Genomic DNA, 22,855 nt, shown 5'->3' with positions numbered 1-22,855 from the left:
ATTCACAATAGCTAAACTATAGAACCAACCTATGTGTCCTTCAACAGATGAATGGATAAAGCAAATGTGGTATACATACACAAGGAAATATTACTCAACCATAGAAAAGAATGAAATTATGATATTTGCTGGTAAATGGATGGAACTGGAGACTATCATGCTATGTGAAATAAGCCATACCAAATAAACCAAAGGCTGAATGTTCTCTCTGATATGCAGATGCTGACACACAATCGGGGGTTGGGGAGGGAAGAATAGAAGTTCACTGGATTAGACAAAGGGGAATGAAGAGAAGGGGGGAATGGGAATAGGGAAGACAATAGAATGAATCAGACATAATTTTCCTATGTTCATATATGAATAACAACCACAAAACTCCACACCTCGTATAACCACAAGAATGAGATTTTAATTAGAATAAGGTCTACTCCATGTATGCATAATATGTCAAAAAACACTCTACTGTTAGGTATATCTAAAAAGAACAAATATAAAAGTGAAAAGAGGAAATTCTTCCTAAGGTAGAACAGATGCAGTGGAAGAGTTATATTCATTTTTTTTTTCATTTTTCTGCATTCAACTCTGAGAGTTCCTGCCATATGAATGGACATGTGGGAAGAGAACTACCCTTGATGTCACAGTGCACTTGGTACTTTGAATTCCTCTGAGCTGTAGGCTAAAAATGACAGTTATCTTCAGCAGGAAGTTGCTCAGTGATACATCACCTGCTGCCCGGTTGATTTCCATATGGCAATCTTGTATTTAGCTAGGCGGATGAACTCTTATCTGTCTTAATCATCTTCTAAATTGTCTTAAATTTCTCAGACAACTGAGTAACTATCTAGAAATTATAACCAGATCATTCATTTGTTATTTTTAATATGGATATTCCTCTCTGATGAGAATATTATGAATATTTCTCTTCACTGAAGAAATATTTATTTCAGTTGAAAAAGAATAATTATATATATTTATGGTGTAGTAGGTAATGTCTTGATCTGTGTTTACACCATGGAATGATTGAATCAGGCTGATTAACAATTCCACTATCTTACATTTTGATGATCATTTTGCAGTGAGAATATTAAAAGTCACTCTTTTAGGCTTTTTAATATATACAATGTGTTATTATTCATTACAATCAGCACTGTGTGCCATGGATCACTCCCATTTAACAGAAAATTTATTTTCCTGTGCTTATTGATTTCCCGTCTATTTGTTCTTTAAGATAAACTTTTTTCTAAAATGCAGAATAATGTGAGACTTCTGGCAATTGACTGAATTCTGAATTGACTGCTGACTTTTTGGAGGGGAGGGTACTGGGGATTGAACCCTGGCCCTGGGGTGCTTCATCACTGAGACACAATGCTAGCACTTTTCAGTTCTTATTTTGAAATATTCAAATCACAGGGAAACAACTCATTAAGTTGCTTAGGGCTTGGCTAAGTTGCTGAGGCCTACCTGGAACTTGTGATCCTCCTGCCTCAGCCTCCCAATTTGTTGGGATTACAGGTATGCACCAGCATGCCCAGATAAAACAGGCTATTTTTAAAAGCAGTTGTAAATTCACAGAAAAAATTTAGCAGAAAATACAGTGTATCCTTATCAATCCTACTGCACATACCCAGAGCCTCCCCCGGTACCAACACCCCACATCAGAGGAGCACACTGATCACAAAGATGAGCCTGTGTTGAAACATCGCTATCACCATCGTCCATAGTGTCCATTAGGGCTCACAGGACACTGCACATTCTGTGGGTTTGGCCAATCTATGAGACACTTACCCACCTTGCTAGGATCCTACACAGAGGATCCTAGTTCATCCGCCTAGCTAAATACAAGATTGCCATATGGAAATCAACCGGGCAGCAGGTGATGTATCACTGAGCAACTTCCTGCTGAAGATAACTGTCATTTTTAGCCTACAGCTAAAAATCCTCACTGTTCTAAATACCCTCCATGCGCTGCCCGTTCATCTCTCCTTCCCAGGTAACCTGGCGAGCACTCATCTTTTACTGTCCCCATACTTCGGCTGTCTCCAGGGTGGTACAGTGTTGAAGTTATTCAGTGTGTGGCCACTTGAGATTGATCTCTTTCCCTTAGTCATTGGCACTTATGTGTTCTCCATGTGTTTTCATAGCTCACTTACTTTTACCAGTGAGTCCAATTTCATCACCTGATTGCACATTTTATCCATTCACCTAATGAGCACATCCTGGTTGCTTCCAAGTCTTGGCAGTTTCAACTAAAACTTCTGCAAACATCCTTGTGCAGGTTTTGAGTGGACATCCGCGCTGAAGTCATTTGTCAAATGCCAAGGAGTGTGCTTTCTGGATTTCATGGCAAAAAAAATGTGAACTTTTGCAAGGAACTGCCAAACTGCCTTCCACGATGGCTGTGCCATTATGATTTCCCAACTGCCTTAAATGAGTCTTTCTGTGGCCCTGAATCCTCTACACCATGTGGTGCAGTCAGTACTTGATCTATTTTAAAAAATAAAAAAACAAAAAGGAAAATGAGAGGGTCAATAAAGAACGAGGGTGGGCAGTCAGTGGCCAGAAGAGTTCATGCAGGACAGAACCTGAAACAGGACCAGCTCCACAGACCCCAGTGCCCCCAGCTCTGGGCCATCTCACAAGTCATCACTAGCAGAGGTTCTGACTGAGCACATGACATCAGAGCCTAAGCCAGACCTCTGGCTTCCACACTGTGCAGTTTGAGGGATGTTATTACTGTCTGTAAGTCAGGTGCCTCCACTCTAAAATGGACAATGTAAGGCCGTATATATAGCTTACAATATCTGTACCAAGGGTCATTGATGAAAAAAAAGATGTAACACAATGCGGGACACTCTACTAATAGGACCAACTGCAACCTTGTTTATTGACACAAAGTTTTACAATCCATAAACCTGTGCTAAAGAAGACAGCTGTTTGTTTCCAGATATAATCAGTTAAGTTTTATTTGTATTGATGTCATCTAAATGTTTCTTTTTAAGAGTACAAATTAGAAATAGTCTAGAGATATATTTTAATAAACCTCAGTGAATTTCACCTTCATGTGTACCTAGAAAGTATCAACTTAAAAAAACTATAAGTTAAAAAAGAATACAAAGAATGAGATACTGATGAACAAATGTACTGATAACTGTGCCTCTCCTCAGGTAGAGTTTCTCAGCAACCTATACAGACACTTTGCACAAAGCCCTCCATTTTACTTATATCTGTAGGATTCCATCTGTGAGGAATTTTCCAGAACCTTGAAGCTACTGTTTACAATTGACAATGTTCCTGTGTTTTTCCCTTTCACAGGGTTTTGATCCAGTGTGCCTTTTCACCTGTGGGTTAGGTGAAGTCACTTTCTATATTTCCAGTTGCCCTCCAATATGATTCTTTCGTGTTTGTGAAAGGACCTGAGAAGACTGAAGTTTTGTCACAATGCTTGTGCACCTGGGCTGGGCTTTAGGCGTGAATTATTATTTTTTTCCTTTCTTTTCTTTTCTTTTTTTTTTTTTTGTTCTCTGGATTTTGGGGATGCTTTACATTTATACAAAATAGTGGAATCATTGTTACATCCTCGTAGGTGCACTCCACACATCAGTACAATTTAGTGTCTCCTCCCCTCCTCCCTCCCTTCCCTTCCCTTCCACCCCTCCCTCCCTCTGGTATTCTTCATCTACAGGTCTCCCTTCTTTATTTCATGAGATTCCACCCACAGTTTTTTCTTTCTGGCTTCCACATGTGAGAGGAAACATATGACCCTTGAATGTCTTGGTTTGGATACTTCCCTTAACATAATGTCCTCAAGTTCTGTCCATTTTCCTGCGTATGCCAAACTACAGCCTTCAATATGCCTGGAAAAGCTCCATTGTGTGTGTGTGTGTGTGTGTGTGTGTGTATGCTGTAGTTTCTATATTTAATCATCTGTTGGTGGACACCTAGGTTGGTTCCATAATTGAGCCATTGTGAATCATGCTGATATGAACATGGCTATGCATATATCACGAGAGCATGCTGAGTTTAATTCTTTGGAGTAAATACCAAGAAGCGGTATCAATGTTATGAACTCTTGTAAGTATTTGAATGTATTGGAAAGAATTACATTGTTCCCCACGTTCCTTATATACCTAGTTACTTTCCAGAGTGGATTTTTTTCTTGTTTTAAGTCACTGGGACTGCAGCAGGGTCTCCCACGTTGCTTACATATAGCATTTCTTTCCACCGTGAGTTCACTGATTTTTTTCCCAAAACCACCATATGAAAGTTCAGAATATCAGGGGCTGGGGTTGTGGTTGAGGCTGGGGTTGTGGCTCAGCGATAGAGCACTCGCCTAGCACATGCAGGGGCCCTGGGTTCGATCCTCAGCACCACATAAAAATAAATAAAAGGATTGTGTCCAGCTACAACTAAAAAGATTTTAAAAAATTAAAAATTAAAAAAAAAGAAAGTTCAGAATATCAACGTTTCTGACACAAAAGTCACTTCATTCTGCTTGAAAGCACTTGGTTCTGGACCCATGCACTGAAAACAGAAGGGAAAAATAAAGTTGGTCCCAAGAAAAGATTTCTCATACAAAAAAGAATTTGAGAAAAAGGGTGATTGGTTTCTGCATGAATTTGCTCCCAGTGGGTACAGGAATCTGACTGAAGGTTTCTCTGCGTCGACGACCATAGTTCTGTTCTCAGAGGCCCTCTACTACTTGCCTTCTTAGCTTTATCCTGGCATTTATTTTATTCATCTGGTTCTGGTCTTCCTGGTTTTGCCTTAGTGACCAGGTTCCTCTAGAACTTTCTTTTCACATTCCCCTCCTCTAGGCTGAGGTTTACAGCCACCTCTGTGAAGGCCTGGATTCCGTTTATACTCCCAGGTCCCCCAGTGTCCTGCCAGACTCCCCAAGTCAACGGAGTTCAGAGGACAGCAGAGCCTGGGCCAGATGAGGCTGCTCTCAGAGAGACGCTCGGGGTTATTGGACGACGTGATTTCATTGTGTATCCTGGGCTTCCCTGCCCCTCCCTGGACGTTACCCCTCAGCTTCCTGTTTCTACGTGTTGGAGCGCTACAGCTGCCTCTCCTATGTGCAATCAACCTGTGCTTTCCTCACTGTGACTGGCTTATTGCACTTTGCAAAATGTCCTCAGGACTCATTCCTATTGTGATATGTGACAGGAATATTCTCCTTCCTGAGGCCAAAGAATATTGCACACAGTGTGTTGCCCGTCATCTGTTAGTGGACACAGAGGTCGCTCTCCATCTTTCTCACTGTGAACTGTAGTTTTGTGAACATGAATCTGCATGTACTCTTTCAAGGTCTGTTTTTAATTCCTCGGGATGTATATCTAGAAGTGGACTTACCTGGCCACATGGTAATTCTGTTGTTCAACTTGAAGGGACTTCCACGCTCTATCTCCTAAGAGCTGCCATAGTTCATGTTTGCACCAGCAGTGCACACGTTTTCTCTCTTCAAGTTCCCAACGTGGAATTCCATTTCTTGGATGGAAGCCATGTTCCTAGATGTGAATGGTTCATGGATGTTAGGCCTAAAACCCAGTCAGAAAACACGGAAACAGGTCTCTAGAAGTGTCACCTCACCCATCCATGCTGCCATCACTGCCTGCAGACCCAAATGGAGGCTGTCCTCCCCCCGACCCATCCAGTTCTCTGCACACAGAGCCTTCCCTATTCGTCCACTTACTGAGGACTTCCCCGTGTGCCTGGCCACCTGCTGTCCCTCAACAGCAGTGTGGCCGTGCAGTCGTGCCTGCCCTCACACTCTCCTTCCTCCCTCTCAGGCAGGTGTCCTGTATGTGGATGTTGTGTGGACGTTGGTGGCTCCCATGTGCTCTGCTGCACCTGGTGTCACTCCCAAAGCTGGGCTCAGCATCTCACTGCCTCCAGGTTGGGGCCCCTGTTCTCGCGGCCATGGCGTGGGAGGGTGAGCCCTTGGGAAGGCCCTACTGCTCGGACCTTGAGACAGGTGTGGTCCTTGCAGTGGGTGTGTCCAATTAAAAAGCAGCTTTGGACTCTCTTTATTTTTCAGAAGGCTTCGTGCACTAGGAACTTGGTGCTGCAGTGGTGGAGGGAAGTCATCCTCTTCCCAACACGACAGGAACAGAAACGACCGTACGCGCTTTCTCTGACAGCTGTCACCGCACTGCGTCCATCCCTCCTCAGGTGCACAAAGGGGAGCCTGGCCCAGGAAGCCCACAGCCTTCAACACTGACAATGAGCCCTCAGCAAGCCGAGCTGGGCTGAGCCAGGGAGCACTGGACTCTGCCCTTGGGGCTGTGCGTCCTGTGTCCAGAGGGAGCGCACCAGCTCACTGACGGTTCCTAGAAGAACCGCGACCTCTGCCACGGGTACAGAGCTGAGGTCTACATTGCCAGTAGAGCCGACAAAATGGAACAGTGACGGAGGGCTTGGAGTCACCCACCAACCTCTCACAGAAGAGGAGATTTTCTGTCAGCAAGGCACAACCCACAGTTCACAGCAGGGAAACTCCAAACCAAACCAGATGAGTCCCTGAGCGGTTTCAGGAGCAAAAAACACATGCAAAGAATCTTCTCTGAGTGGTCGTTGTCCTCCCTCCTGGAATCCACTGCTGAGACCAGTCCTGGGCCTGGTGGACACTGGGGAGAGCTCCTCCCAGCTCAGCCACGGTAAGGCAGATGTGACCACCTAAACCCCCGACCATGCGTCCACAGTCTCCGAACACCAAGAGGCTTTCCTCTCCCCTTTCAGCAGAGACGTGGGGTATACCCTGTTTCTTTTTACTTCTGGAAATCTGTGGGGTCTTGAGTTTTTCATCAATGTAAACTCGAAAATAGTGGCCACCTAAGACATGTTTGAGAAAGAGGATGAGAAAACCTTAGATATATTTATTGCATTGAACAGGTGTCACACCCACATAAATGTTTAACTCTCTCTCATACATACACAAGTATGCACATATGCTTAACCATCACGTCGACCCTATGATACAGGTATTATCATTATCTCAATTTTACAGCTATGAAAACTGTATTTACATAAAGAGAGTAATTTTTCTAAGACAAAATAAGCCATAGTCGTGGATCTTTTCCCAAAGAGCCTGGGCCTCCCCACGTTACAGCTCATCCCTTGGTGTCTGGGCAGCTGGGGCGCCAAAGTGCCCACATTATTTTTGTGCAGGATGTAAGTGGAACTTGAGAACATGTCACTGTGTCACCGATAACACAGCTCACACAATCTCCTTCACTACTAAAGGGCTTCTCGGTGGTTCTCAAATGAGCTCCCCAACAGAACCAAGAGGAATGTTTTAAATAGTACAGTTGTTTAGGCTTCAGCCCAGAACCATTGAACAAAAATCTCCAGAGAGGGGACCCTGGGAAATCAATCACTTCAAAAACTCCCTGGGGATTTTATTGTACCTCTGAAACCAGAATCTTCCATCTTGTGCTGTGACTCCTCTATAATGTACCATCACACAAACAGCTCATTTCTAATGAGAGAAAATACTTCTCACACACAGGGAGCAGGATGAAATACTCAAGTAGCAGGTGGGGACTGTGTGCTTGTGGCTGGGGCCTCCCTCACCTTCCACTGGAACTGAGATTGGCCCAGGCAGCGACACTCGGGTTGCAATGACCAGGAACCCTTGAGGTAGGCAGCAGTGGGCACCCTCTGGGTACATCTGTCTCTCCGTTGCCATCTTCCTCCCCAGGAGAAGCCATGAACAGAGGATCTCCCCACACCCCACACATTCACCTGGCTCCCGACTCCCAGGAGCTTTGTGGGAGAAAACAGCTGGGGGTGTCATCTTCCTCTCAGCCCCACAGTGAAGTAAAGGTGCCTCACTGTCACAGGAGGGTTGCTGTTGAGCCGGGAACACTGGAGACCTGGCTCTGAGGGTAACTGAACCCCAAAGTAAATGTTGACCGCAGAGAGAGGCCCCCCCGGAGAACGGGTGGAGCAGATGTCTCCCTCAGGGAGATGCATGAAAGGAGGGATGTGCTCAGCCGTGTTTGGGGTGCCTAGGTGGTAAAGAACGTGGGGTGGCAGGGGCAGAGAGAGAGGAAAGGTCTTGTTCAGATGTGAACAGTGTGTGACTGAAACGAGTCTGTCCCCTTAGACACGGAGAGGACTTCCACACAAATTCTTCTTAGGCACCTGCTCTCCTCTGGCCAAAGCCCACACTCCCAGCTTCCCAGGTGCCTGTGACTGCCCTCCTGCCACAGGTCACCTGCTCTTCTGAAGCAAGACAGACCCACTTCAAAGGCTGAGAAGCAAATTGAAGTCCCAGGAGTCCTTGCTAGAGGAACCTTATTGCCCATATGGGGGCAGGGCAGATTCCCAAAGGGCCGCTGTCTCGGGCTCCTTCCCACTTGGAATGGGGAAGTGGGGGATTGACACTGAGGGAGGGTATCAGCTCTCACAGGAAACAGGGCTCTGAGCCAGGCCTTCGACCTGCCACCTACTCCTGTGGGTCGCAGTCACTGTGCAATGTCATGTGGAGTTTTGGGGTGTTTAGAGCAGGCAGATGGGAGGAAGGGAGCCGGAGCTGGCCTCTGCTAGAACTCTGTTTCTGTGCTTGCTTTGCCAGATCAGCCACCTGGCAGGCTAGAGTCTCATGACAGTGGTGCTGCCCTGAGTCCCTACCCAGCCCCTTTCCTGGGTCTCAGCCATGGGCCCACATTGGACAGGAAAGTAGAGATCAAAGTCCTGGGACAGCAAAGAAAATAATTCCTGGGTTCCTTTTCTCCAGTCTTCCCCATACTCTTCCACCAAGTCCTGAGCCACATTCCTGGGTCAGCTCAGAGTTTATTTGCTGACTGTGGAAAGGTCGTTCCTCAATGTGCAGATGTTGCTGTGACTCCACTGGACTACACACCTAGTTTCCCAGACAATCTCTTCTTGGTGCCTCGGAGGTTCTGGGTGGTTTTGTTGATCACATGTCGTCTCCAGGAGTGGCACGGCTGACTTCACATCTCTTTTCCCCCCTCTTTTTGTTCAATTTCAGGGAGGAATTATGGTGGAATATCTTCATGAGGCATACAATATATCTCTTCCTGGGTGCGCTGACTTTCGAGGATACTCTGATCTTCACTGCAAGATGAAAAGGTTTCGGCACTTGCTTAAAGAAGTCACCTGCCCTGCATTTCTCTGCCACAGTGGGGGCTCTTGCATTGAGGGAGATGTTAATAAAGAATCTGTCTGTCAGTATCAGATTTCATCTCTGTGACCAATGGCTGCCTGAGCACCAGGTCACGTAAAAGAAGACATTTGGACAGGAATCATCCTGCATCACCTTGAAGAATTCCTAGTCCTGTGGTCACAAGTAAGAATGATGATTAAGGGTCATAAACAATGTACTCCTATCATCAATGTTCTCAGTAGATGATCTCAATTTTCTTGTGGACAAACCTTGTCAATGTCTGCATAGGTTCCTCTCAAAATATGTTTTCTCGTGCAATCCATCATAAAACCTAAGACAATGACAATCTTCTGAAACCAAAGCTCTTGTGTTTTCATGAGCTCCATCCATAAAAGTAGTCCATCGATGGTTCTTCAGTTTCAATACATAGTTCAATTCTTTAATTCAGAAATTAGCATATTCAAAGTTTATCGTAACCCAAAATATACATTGTTGCAAAATTAATGTTCATCTTTATTTCCATCCCTATACTTCCAGACTTATCCTCCCAGATAACCAACCATGTTTTCTTATAGAGTTTAGGCCTAGGAAAAGGGTAGAGAGGGGGAAAGAGGAGGCTCCTCATTGACTCCTACTATTAGTTTACAGATCCAGTTTCTCTGGGCCTGACAGATGATTGGTTTCCTGGGAAATTTTTTGAGTGTTTCCAAAAGCCCAAATTACTAAGATGCCACATCTTCACATGCATGACCAGTAATCAAAGTAAAAGAAGAGCCTTCAAGAAACAGATATGCCAACTAGAAACAACATGGAAAGAGTTCGAAGTAAAATTGAAACAGTGCCAAAGAAGTATGTCTGTATTAGAAAATATAAAGAAATAAAACCTATAAGTGAACAGAAGGAATGATAAATGGTGAGCCCATTATGTTCCATGAGTAATTGCAAATTGAAGGAAACTGTGGAGGAAGAAAATCACCAAGAAAATAATACAAGAAAACTTTCCTGGTGCCAAAAAAAAAAAAAGTTAAACCATATGAGATTGAAAATCCACAGAAGCCTCATTCTGCACACCTCGACTTGTTGGATGATTTTAGGTTTAAGGGATATAACTTCTCAGGCGAAATGAGATAGCCTAGTCTTGGGGAATGGGTGGTTGCAGACAAACCAGAAAATTAGGAGTCAAAAAATGAGCCAGTCTTCAAACTATGGAGGTAAAATAACAAACCAGCAGAAGTGAGGCACAGTCAACCTCCCAACCAAGACTACGGTCAGGAGAAAAGCCAAGAGGATGAAGCCAGACCAATGAGCAACTAAAATATCCCACTGAGACGAATCAAGAGTCTGTCCTAGTCTGCAAAATGTCAGAGACTTTCTTAGATGGTAAGGTGGCGAGGGGCTAAATCATTCACAGAACAATCACTGAATAACCCAGTGCCCAGGATAGTGCGCTCTACTTTGGTGTTGGATCTCTGCCTTCACTAAAGCTTCAAATTAAATCAGCTCCCCTTCTCAAAGAGTTAGTAAAGAAGCCAAAGTGAATGTGTTCCTAGTCCTTTCATGGTCGATGGTCACTGGGCTACCTTGTCGTAGGGGTGGGGGGTAGAGACGCGGAATCAACATACAGATTCCAGGAGCTGGTGAGAGAACTGGCTGGAGACCCGCCTCACGTCGTCGTCCAGTAGCTCAGTTTATTTTTGGAATGCACACAACTGTTATAGGGTTTGAGTGGGGCTTGCCTGTCAATCATACATAAGCAAGACAATATCCATAAGCCAACCATCTTCTGCCTAACATAACCGCACTGTGAGGAAAATCTAAATATTGCTGTCGTGGCAAAAAGTAATCTGGAAGGGTCTTTAGCCCTTACTGAGTCAGGGGTTTCATGCCCTGAAGCTCCTGACTCTCAGTTTCCTGGCCGGGCAGTTTGGCAATGCTAACCACAAGCGCTGAGGATGTGGTTTCACCCCATCCTGCAGGCACTCCTGTCAGGCCCAAAGGAAGGTGGATATTTCAGGCACTTCCGTGCTGCTAGTAGCTGCTAGCTGAGACTGAAAGTTATTCCAACACCAAAGGTGTCATAAAATCAGTGAACTCTTCACAAAATGTCAAACTCTGCTCAAGGACATTAATTGTAAAACAATAAGCACCTACTATGTGGTGTTGCCTAGGAAGGAAAGACCTGTACACATCATGCCCTCCAGAAGCAGGAACAACAGAGAGAGTGGTCAGTGACAAGGGTCCAAGAGATGTCAGGAGAGACATGGGCTGTGAGCAGGGAGAGTCCAGGAGATGCAGAGGCAAGACAGGGCCCAAGACTGGGGCTGTCCCATGTGGCTGAGGGAAGGGATAAGGTGCTTGACACAGAGGGACTCTGGCAGGAAGAGGGTTGTCCACAGGCAGCAAAGACCTGGAGCAGAAAAGTGGGGCCTGCACAGAAGTCTACCTGGAAGGAACAGGCAAGGCCACAGGAGGCCACCAGTCCATGCAGGGCATGTCCCCAAGGGTCAAGCTGAGGAGTTGAGCCTGTCTCTGAATCGTGAGCTCCTGGCTTCTTACCTTGGTCCTGCCAATTACTAGCTGTGCCCCTTCAGGCAGGAGTCTTTATCTCTGTTTTCCTTTTCCTGTAGATGGGGTGAAAGGATCTGCCCACCTTCTAAGCAGGGAACCGACCACACATCCAATTGCTGAGGAAAGTCCTGGTTTATATTGTTGTCCCTGGTACTATCCATTTAATGCTTTTAACTTTCACCCTCAAAGGACTCCACATTTTACAATAAATATTAAGGCTGAACTACTGATAGGATAGTTGAGGTGAAGAATAAAGAGGTTTCCAACAGTGCCTGTCTAATAAATCACACAAAATTATTGGCCATTCATTATATCAGAATATAATGAGAATAATTATAATTCATGATAATAAATCACTATGAGAAAAAGAGAATACATCTTGAAGGTTTTCATTGCAAAAATATGTGAGGTGATGAATAGGATAATTAGCTTGAATTAATCATCTTATCATTCACATACAAACACACTCAATTCTTTTGTCTATTATCCACTAATAAAACCAGGTGAACTGTTTTTTAAAACTTTTTTTTTCCGGAAAATTAGAGCTAGTTTCTGGGAAAATTAACAAGGCAATAATATGTTAAATATGTTTGGAGGGAAATAAATTGTAAATCATATCAATAAAACTTGTGAAAAAAGAAAGATCAAATAATATCCAGTAAACATGGACCAGTATTTTATTTTCCAATGTAAAAGTTTTAGCTTGTATCACAATATGGTTGTTCCATGCTGGCCATTTGGTGGAATGTACAGCAGAAGCAGGGTGTGCAGTGGTCTCTAAGGTCCTGGTGGTCATTGGAAGTTGAGCATCAATACTTTTTTTTTTCTTTCTTTCTGTCTATGCTGGGGTTTGAACCCAGGATCTCCATATGAATGTCCTACTGCTGAGCTCCCCCAGCCACATTTCCTACTTAAGTAACAATGACTCACAGCTGACACTTACCTAGGGCCCACCCAGGCAGGACTGTTGAAGGAAAAAAAGAAACACTGTTGCAAAGCCACTTGGCCTCCAAGAGAAGGAAGGGGCTGCTCACCTGGGGGCAGGCTCCACACAGGGGCTCTGAGCAGAGGTGCAGCTCTCAGACCCCCTCCCAGGTCCTTGCAGGTGCCTGGGAATGTCCAACTGGGGAGGTGGAAAGGCCCCAGGTGGAAAGGTCTCCCCCTCCCAGTCTCTCTTTCCTGCCCCTCTGAGCACACCCTCCTCAGCCTCACCTTCAGAGTTCCTCCAGTTCACCCACCTGTTCTCTGAAAAAAAACGCTCCTCTGATCCTCTGAACAAGAAGTTTCCCCATTTAGAAGAAAGTTCTCTGTGTCCTCTGACCTGCAGCCTCTCTCTGTGGCTCTCTGCCCCTCCCCCTTCCCATCCAGGCCTCTAGTCTCTTTAAAGTGAGTCCCCTCTGGCCTCTCAGAGGCACAGAGGGACAGGGTTTTCCTGCCATTATTGAGGGAGCATTAGAAATAAACCACTAGGTGTGCAGGTACCTTCCTTCCTGTGTGTCTGTGTGAGTGTGGGATGGGGGTTTTTTCTTGATTCCTCGGGACTCCATGGGGAGGCTACACTTTCTCCTTTCTTGAACCCCATTCCAGAAAGGAGAAGTCAGGTTTCTGATCTTCCTGGGTTTAAGTCTCTCTGTGGGAATTTCACGCTTCCCTTCACCAGCCGCCTTCCTTATGTCCTCGCACACTCCCACACAGGGGAGCTGAGTCTTTTGCAGGCTTCTGGCACATTTGCGGCACTTGCTGCAACGTGGTGGGGCACTGGACGTGGGCTGGACACTGAGCAAAACAGCTGAAAATCCCAGTAGCAGGTTGGAGCCTACCAAGAGCGGCCTTTGGTTCAGGAAAGAACTCGCTGACTTCTCATGGTCAATCAAGATGTCTGCAAGACCAGGGCCTCTGCCGAAACTTCAAAGGCAGCTCCCCCCCCCCCCCTTCTGGACTTAATGTCTTATCAAAGAGGAAGGAATTTACCTTCTGGAAATGCCCGAGGTTCATTTTCTTCCAGCTCTGTTAATAACAGAAGAAAAAAAGAAAAAAGAAAAAAAGGAATGGGCAATATTTTGTATCCAAATAGTATATAATCAGAAATAATCAATGCAAGGCAGAGGTCATAGCTCAGGGGTAGAGCACTTTCTTAGCACATGAGAAGCACTGGGTTCAGTTGTCAGCACCACATAAAAATAAATAAATAACAAAGTCATTGTATCCATCTACAATAAAAAAGAAAGAGAGAGAGAGAGAGAGAAAGAAAAAGAAAGAAAGAAAGAAAGGATGCCAAAAAAGCAATTCAATATACCCTTATTCTTCAAAAATCTTCTTTTACTGGCTTTTTATGCAACTACACTAAGAAATATGGCTACCAAACAAAATTGTTACTTAGTAAAGTAATAAAAATCTTTCAAATGCCAGAAACCACTCATATGTCCATATCTGAGGTCTTCCAGAAGCCTGAGAGTAGTCAGATTTTACCCTTTCTCACTACATAGTTTGTGTCTCTGTAAGGATGCCAGTTCACCGGGGATAGAATCTGTGGGTGATTGATCTCTGCACCAGGCTCATCACAGCAAGGAATCAATATTGGTCAGACAAACATAGGACACAGAAGGATGGTGGACATCTCCAGTTCTGAACTTCATTTGGAGGCCTGAGGCAAAGTCATTTTTTTTTAATTGGTTGTTCAAAACATTACAAAACTCTTGACATATCATATTTCATACATTAGATTCAAGTGGGTTATGAACTCCCATTTTTACCCCAAAAGTCATTTTTTGAAAGAGAAGAAGTCAGACTAGCAGCACAAAGTGTTCTAAACTCATTTCCCCTGTAAACACTGTTAGGCCAATGATTCTTTTTGTGACTCCTTATAGGAGTATCAGGCCAGAAGCCTGACTCTGGAAATTCAGTAAATCAGATCTGGCCTCTTGCTTCAAAAGCGCATGGTGAAAAGTATGAACGCAGTTGGAACAGTTCAGCTATCTATGCTAGGACAACAAAGGGACCCATGCCCTTAACCCGTACTTCCAGGAAGTGACAGTGACCTTAAGATTGTATAGTAAGGGAATGAGGGCAAGGTGCAGAGGGTTTGCCACCTGTGTGCTTTTCACAGCTGCCAAGCTGGTTGTGCTGATTAGGTGTGGTCTATCCCTCACAGTCTCAGGATTGGTCAGGTCAGGACTGTCATGTAAAAAAGTTCAAGGTGTTTGTCAGCATAGACCTTCTTCCTGGGGTCCAAGATAAAGATGGATGCAAAATGCCAAGTCTTTGCCCACATTTAGCTACCCATTGAACGTTTGCAGGAAAAATGAAGACTCTCAGTTCTTGTTACAGGCTGAGTTACTATTGATTGCTGAGTGAATGATCACCATCGGATGTCCAAATAAAGCCTGGGAGTGAAAGAACACACAATCGCTTGAGTGTGTGGGCCTGATGTGGGGTATTTTAAGGATGAATGAAATCTCGGATAGGGCTGCTGGCTCAGCAGGTGACAAGGCAGGTCCAGGACAAGTGGGGTGCCAGGAGGAGCCCCATGAAGCCCAAGGCAAGATAACAATGTCCCATTGCCTGTAAAAGTCTTTGGCTTGACTTTGGATTGAAGGACTCCAGCCTTGCGCAAATGGCTCAAAGTACATACAGAAAGCACAGGATTCTGCTTCCTGCCACCGCCTAAGCCTGTTTTGCCCCTTGGCATAGTATGCCTCAGCTGAATGGTGAAAAGAGCAATGTCACAAGTAATCCACACAGCAAATAAAGCATTCATGGGTAATTAAAAATGGGCTCATCTTCAGGCATTTCCATTCATTTCTTCTACTTCTTTTTAAAAAATACAAGCCAGTTTCTATTTCCTTTGTTACAATCCTCTTCGCTTTGCCCTTAATTGAACTGGATTGGACTTTGAAGCATTAGAGTTTACCTTGTCTTTCTCTTGATTCCAAGACACCCGTCGCCTTGCCTTTTTCTACCTGGAAAAGTACCATGTTCCCTCAGGCCTCTGAAGTTGCTTTTCCCTCTGACTAGGTCAGTCCCCAAGGGCTGACTTCAGCTGTTGTGTCCACTCATTCACGTCTCACCTACAATGTCATCTCCTCCCTCACGCTGCCCTGAAATGCTTCAAGGACACTGACCCTCATCAGGCATCTGTAACCTCATTCTGATTTTCTGGTTATGTTTTAACCTTTGCAGCAATGACTACTTTCTCATATCGTTCATTTATTCTTAAGTATATTCATGGTCTTCCTCAGTAGAATCCAACTCCCAAGTGGAAAGGCCTGGACTAAGTTGTTCCTACAAATGAATCTATAGCACATAGCTCAAGGTCATAGGGAGGCTCAAAGGAGCATGCACTACATGACGGATGGACATATGATGGGATGCATGGATGATCAGATGTAAAATCCACCTAGAGGGGAACCATTCAGTCATGAGTATCTTGTTCTAGCCCGTGGGATGGATGCTTTACCTAGAGCATTCTTACAAAACCTCAGCACGTTATCATCGCTCCCATTTTACAAAAGAGAAAAAGGAAGCTCAGAGAGACCAGTGCTGTAACCAACAGAAGACACATCAGGGCGTGGGTCCAAAAGCACAAATGCATGAGACCCAATCCCATCATCACCTGCCATCCAACACTGTCTGCCTGACAATCTGTTGACTTGCAACACCTTTGACTCTAATAGAAGAAAAATCCTAAATCTCCAAGAAGGAAAAATAAATTAATTCATAGATTTGTAATACAGTAAATTTGTAGAGCTGAATTGGTGAGGTAATTCCTGTAATCAATTAAATGAAAACCTTGCACGAAGACTTCCCTAGTACGAGGTCCTCTCCTGGGCTGGGATTGTGGCTCAGTGGTAGAATGCTCGCCTAGCACATATGAGGCCCTGGGTTTGATCCTCAGCACCATATAAAAATAAATAAAATAAAGATATTGTGTCCAACTACAACTAAAAAATAAATATGAAAAAAAGAGTGTTAAAAAAAATGAGGTCCTCTCCCAACCTTAAAGCAGCTTTCAAAAAGAGATGTCTATGGGTAAGGAAGGCTGTCACCCAGAGGATGATTGCAGCATTGCACTGACCCTTGCACAAAGGGGATGAACCTCTTGCACCCTGGAGAAGACAGAAGAGAAAAAGTGGAAAAGCAGAGGTTAGGAAGAGGTAAAGAGGAGGACAAACGAGAACAGGAATAGAAGACACACTAGTCATCAGTTCAGAGTTGACAGGAGCTCACGCTGTTGGTTTTCTTCTTTGTAAAACACGATCAGAAACCTTTTACCTAAGGCCATGTGTCAATGCAGTCACAAAATTCTAGGTCTAAAACTCACTGGCTTTTTGGATAACAGGGAAATAAAACTACCCCCATCTGAGACTCTCTAATTAGCAGAGGAAAGACTTATGGAAATTTCACTATGTACCATTTCTAAAGCCCCCAAAGAGAAAAGGGTCACAAATGTGGAAAAATTCAATAGCAGGACACTGTTGGCCTTGCCAAGGAAACAACACAGGAACCACTGGAGCAGGTGTTGGTGGAGGAGACCCACACACCAAGTCAGAGGTCACCTGGGTGCAGGGATGAAACTTAAACCACCCTTACCCAGCCATGTGAAGGTGTGCCAAGTTTAGGATTTAGGAGGGACAGTCAAGGAGAGTTAGTCAGTGGCCGGCAACTCACTCTGGCTGTGCTTCCAAATCTGGGTCCTGGTCCCAGATGGATGAAGGTTAGATCACATTGTAAGGACCCTCTTGGGAGAACACTGAGGTGACCTAGAGTGGCAGGGAGTTGATCACTGCCTGTGAAGAAGAAGATCACATGCTTCCTCCCTCCTGGATAAACATTTTCATGTAGGACAGATACAGTGGTGAGCCAGGGCCCAGGAATTGGTCCTGATCTTTAAAGTCAGGCCTGATGCTGGCCTTAACTACCAACTTCTCTGCTCCCCTTTGTAAACACAGTGATGAAGCCTGTAATCAATCAGTGAGATGTTTGCTTAAGGAGTTGAATTGTGTGCCCACAGCCAACCACTCAATTATGTGTAATTGTTTACTAAATAATTATTTAGAATTATTTATTCTCCATGTCAGTCCTTCAAGGAGAACAAGGGTCATGTCCTCAGGAGCAAGAAAAGGGACAATTGGTCAGTGATGAGAATTCTGTGTTGGAGGAGAGCTGCTCATGGAGAACCAGGGGTCCTGGGAACCAGGATGGCCCTCGAGATGCAGAGACAAGGTAGGGCACAGACATGGGCTGTCCTCCCTGTGGCCGAGGCAATGAATGAGGTGCTTCAACCCTGAGTGACTGAGGCAGCAGAGGGGAGCCCACAGGGAGCAGAGGGGAGCCCACAGGCAGCAGAGGCCTCAAGCAGGAAACTGTGGGGCTTGCACGAAAATTAACCCAGGGTTCCTGGGATGCAGCTGTGGAGTCAGGGCCTCAGGGGAACACCTGAGCTGTGCTGGGATGTCCCTGGGGGCCAAGGGAAGCAGGAACCAAGAGCCTTCTCTGAAGCTCACAGTTCAGGATTCATGTCCTGGTTGTGCTCATTACTAATCGAGCCCTGAAATTTTACTAAATGTCCTTGTGCATCATTCTCTGAAGCTGAGAGAAAACGACCTTTAGGCAGGTGGGGACATCCAGATAGCTCAGGATGGTCCAGGCTCCTCTTCAGTCCTGGCATCCCATCCACTTAGTGCATCTGTTCAACTCCTAAAATGCCCAGGTTGGGGAATAAGGTCCATGGCTCCCACACAGAGGTTGCCATGGTAAAGGTGAAGGAGACTTAGGAGAGGGCCTGCCATCCAGGAAGTGCTGTATGCCTGCGTACCATCCGCTACTCAACATCTTTGAACGTCGTCATGTAATTACACGTCACATTGGGGTTTTGAACATCTGCAGTACTGTAGCCACCCCAGCTGTGTGATACGAGCAGGACCACGCATACAAGTAACAAAGCTGTTCTCCCTTCGAAGAAGAAGATAAAGCAAACAAAGATCAGCATGTGAAAAGAGAGGAGATGAAGTGAAGGGGCACCCCCTTTCTCCCCAGAAAAGCCCTCTTCACCATGCCTGATTTTAGGACTGTCAGCAAAAGAGTCCAATGTAGATAAACTTCCTATTTTCATGTCACCCTGTTTACTTGGCCACTGGCCAGGAAGATACCAGGACTCCAGGTGCTGGACACCCCCTTACTAGTTTTCACAAATGTATCCAGTATACTACTTTGAAGAAATGTGCAAACAAGGCCTCTGGCCTTGGGCTGGGCTTCACAGAGATGTCTACATTTTTAAGATAAGTTACAAATGGGCCCATGGTAACAGCTGGCAGGGGGAGGAAAGAAAGGGGAGAAGAAGCTCTCCCCTTCTCAGGTGTTGTCCTTGAAGGGTTAACTTGCCCAGAACAGTGAAAGAAAAATCTGCTTTTATGTGAATTTCTGCAGACTGTGAACTTCTGAGCCCCTCCCCTTACACACTGGGTATAAAATTCTGAAACTCCCTAAACTCGGGGTTCAAGGGATTAATTGAATACAGCAAAAGCTGTGCCCTCTGAACCTGGCTGCAGCCAAATAAAACTGTTTCCTGCTGTCTTCTGTGCCTGGCCTCATTTGTCCCTACAACAGAAGGAGTAGGAAAAGGGATGGAGAAATACAGGGTGAACAAATAAGGTTGACGATGTAAGACTGCTTGTTGTATTTTGCTTATCATTTAGAAAACACATCCTCCTCCCTCTTGCCTATGGCCACGTGTCATGACTGCCCGCTGGTTTGGGCAAAGCCATCAGAGCCTGGCTGCTTCCCCTTGGCACAGGCTGTGGTTCCCTGGTCCAATCCCCGGTGGATCCTGTCCCTCCCTCCCTCGTTCTTGGGAGGGACTAAGGCAGCTCCCTGGGGAATAAAGAGAGGAGCTGTGGCCACTCAGCCCACAGTGAACTCCTTGATCCTGCCCCCCCTCGGGAACAGCCACCAGGAGCCACCTCGCCATGAAGCTGCTCGCCGTCCTCCTGCTGGCTGCCCTCCCCCTTTACTGCTCTGCAGGTGAGCTCTGTGCAGGGAGGGCCGCCTGTGGCCAGGGGGCAGCCAGGGCCCTGGGGAGGAGTCCTGGTCCCCAGGTCATCCCTGGTACAAAAGGTCTGGGTTTAATGGCCCTAAAATTCAACATTACTCCAGACAACCAAAGAGGCAGCTCTCTCGAGGCCTTTATCCCTGCTTTACGACCTCGTGTGTCAGGACCAATCCAGCTGTCCCACTTTGGTCCCAGCGACAGTGAAGACAAATGTAAGCCTCAGTGTTGAATATTCCAATTAGACATTTCAGAGGGACAAAGGGAAGATGATTCATGGCCCTATGGCATTAGACCCAGTGGGTTCCCGAAAGGAGGCATCATGTATCATCTTAAATATGGAAGGAAAAGGCAGCCCTGCAGGAGGGCAGGCTCAGGCTGCGGCACGGGACCCCGCACCAGGCAACCTGGAGCTACACTGCAGACCTGTGCAGGGCTAGCCTCGCCCTTCCAGGGGGCCCTGTAGCTCCCAGTTGCCCTCAGAATGGGGTGGGCACACATATGCGATGTGTGTGGTGTGTTTTTCCAGCTTCCAACCTTGTTGATGCGGTCTACCTTGTTCCCAAAGTGGGGGCATAATGGGGAAGAGGTGCTGTGCTAAAGAAACTAAAGAATTGCAGAGCCCAGGGCACGAGCAGCTCAGGTGGAGGCAAGTGCTAAGCTTCCCCCCCCACACACAGGTTGGCCACGTGAGATCGCTTCATGTACAAGTTGTTTTTTATGTTGCTTATTGATGCAGAGTAGAGATAGAGTGAACACGGTAATGGCAAGTATTTTAAACCCAACAATTCTAGGACTCTTGAAAAACCTATTAGTGTCGCGTGGCATGATGTTGAATTCAGAAAGAGCTCTCTGTGCAGTAAGTGCTACATACTGGACTTTCTCCCCTTTGAAGGACTGAGAACCATGTTGGCACAGGGTTTACCTTCTCCAGGGTTCCTGAGGGGAGGGCCTGTAGGGAACCTCAGAGCCTGTAGGGAACTCCCTGTCCTAGAACTGGGAGCTCTCTGAGTCCACGTATCTCCTGGGATGTTCACAGGTGACGGACATCACAGGTACTCCCCCTCACGGGGTCACACCGCCAGTCATGAGCCAAGTTCTGATGTTTTCTTCCCAGGCGCTGGCTGCCAACTTCTCGAGGACGTTATTTCAGAGGCCATTGATCCTAAAGTAACCCTAGAAGAATACAAGGCTGCCCTCCAGGAGTTTTTGTACAGTGATGCAGACATAAAGGCCGTGGAGCAATTCAAACAATGTTTTCTCAACCAGTCCGATGAAACTCTGGGCAACGTTCAACTGATGATGGTAAGTTGGGGTTCTAGGTTTGTGAAATCGCTGACTGGGAACAGCAGTCTCTGATCTTGTTATTTTAATAAAATCAAAGCTGTTGGCGCAGTGCTTTTTAAAAAAAATACTCTGTATTTAAGGGGTGTTAATGAATCTTTGACCTTCAAGAAAACCTTTCAAAATCTGAAAGATAATTTACCAACTTTCTTTGAAAATCATCAGGGACTAATAACTAGAAAATGCAAAAACAACCTCAGAGATTGCTTATGTACCTTTCAATTACCCAAGACACACACACACACACACACTCACACAGAGATATTTTCTAAAAAAGAAAAAAATCTGGTTCTTAGAATGCCCTCACCTTTGCAAGTAAGCCACAAATACAGGTTCCCTCTTGCAAAACAGCAAATAGTGAAAAAACAATGAGTTCATAAGCATTGTTGGAGGATTCCATAACATTTGAGTAATATTTTATGTTCCTACTCTTAATTATTTAAAATGCACTTCTCCACAACCAAAATTTGTTATCATCGGTGTGTGGAAATCTTGAAACTTTTTATTTAGCAGCTGAGAAAAACAAGTATAAATCCCAGGTACGAGACACCATGGGGGATGGATTGTTTAAAATAAGAATCAATGACATAAGCAATGAGTGTTTCTTTCTAATGACAAACTCCTGATGCTTTTTAGCATTTATTGCATATATCAACATTCTCTTTGAAGCATTGCATGGTAGAGAACGTAGGAATATATCAAAAGACGGAGGGCAGGTTGAATACCAAGTGCATTTGAGGGTAGTGGGATTGCTTTTCATCTAAGCACTGTTAGGTGAATCATTCACACTCTGGCGCTCCAGCATTTCATGGAGCACCAAAGGAACAGTGGAGGTCCTCAGCTTCTTTTCAGTAGTTTCACTTCTCAGACCAGAGGGAAACTCAACAAGTCACCCGAGTTACCTGAGCAGAGATTTTAACAGTTCAGTGTGGAAGAGTGGTGTGCGCACAGATCAAATTGTGTCTGCAATACATAATACCTGTGGCACATTAAGTGGAAAGTTGTTTCCAAGAACAACGTTCAATATGCCTCTTGGAGAAATGATTCAGAAATAGCAGCAGTTCTCTGGTATCAATCAGTGTCTCCTGAACAATAGAGCACACGAACAGGTACTCTCGTCTTGCTTCCTGGATTTTATGAAAGGCTTGATGGTTCTTGAAAAACTAAGGTAGATAACAAGTGGATGTTTCGGTTTTGCGTATTTGACTTTGCAGGACAGAGTTGAAAAGCTAATTGAAGTCCCTGCCTTTGTTTTCCAGGAATCAATATATGGCAGTAAATACTGCAGAGCTTTCTAAGTTTCCTCCAGTCCTTTGGCTCAGAGAACTACTGGAGACGGTGATAAAGCGACGACCGATGCTCTTCTGTTCTTTCCTATTTTCGTTCCTGTACCTGTGACGGCAAGACACTCATTGAAATCTTAAATGCAATTTCATTTCAATAAACTTTCCTGCAAATATAAAGCTTCTTTTTGTTCTCACTTAACATGGGAGGTTTTCTGGCTGGAGTGGAGCGGGGGGCACACTAGGATGGAGACTGAATTGGAGTGGGTTGTGTTCCATGCTTTTGTGATTACGTCAGTGTGTATCGGGTGCTGTACATAACTAAATAGAATAAATTTTTAAAATATGAGGTTTTTCAAAGAAACACTCTGCACACATACACCTGAGCACTCTCAGGCACGCTCACACACACTCATACACAATTGATTCATACACGATTCATGAAGATCTCCTGTCTGTGGGTTGACACTTCTGAAAAGTGCTTTG

At 45.1% G+C, this 22,855-nt stretch overlaps 1 protein-coding gene across 1 annotated transcript; it reads left to right on the top strand.

The window, feature by feature from the left end:
• The first annotated feature begins 19,578 nt into the window (after nt 1-19,578).
• On the top strand, nt 19,579-22,549 carry Scgb2a2 (secretoglobin family 2A member 2). Its single transcript, XM_046445801.2, has 4 exons — nt 19,579-19,717; nt 19,850-19,957; nt 20,860-21,047; nt 22,346-22,549. Exons 1-4 carry the CDS (start codon nt 19,663-19,665, stop codon nt 22,382-22,384), a joined length of 390 nt encoding a protein of 129 aa, XP_046301757.1. The 5' UTR covers nt 19,579-19,662; the 3' UTR covers nt 22,385-22,549.
• The last annotated feature ends 306 nt before the right edge of the window (nt 22,550-22,855 follow it).

This window comes from Marmota monax, unplaced genomic scaffold, assembly GCF_021218885.2.
Source record: "Marmota monax isolate L192 unplaced genomic scaffold, Marmota_monax_Labrador192_F-V1.1 WCK01_AAM20220418_F8-fsc00038, whole genome shotgun sequence".
Lineage (NCBI taxonomy): Eukaryota > Metazoa > Chordata > Mammalia > Rodentia > Sciuridae > Marmota > Marmota monax.
This window is presented reverse-complemented; position numbering and strand designations above follow the sequence as displayed.

Coding starts and splice junctions, on each gene's coding strand:
- Scgb2a2 (XM_046445801.2), top strand. CDS start 19,663: ATGAAGCTGCTCGCCGTCCTCCTGCTGGCTGCCCTCCCCCTTTACTGC. Junction 19,718..19,849: donor CCCCCTTTACTGCTCTGCAG/GTGAGCTCTGTG, acceptor ACATTACTCCAG/ACAACCAAAGAGGCAGCTCT. Junction 19,958..20,859: donor CAGCGACAGTGAAGACAAAT/GTAAGCCTCAGT, acceptor TTTTCTTCCCAG/GCGCTGGCTGCCAACTTCTC.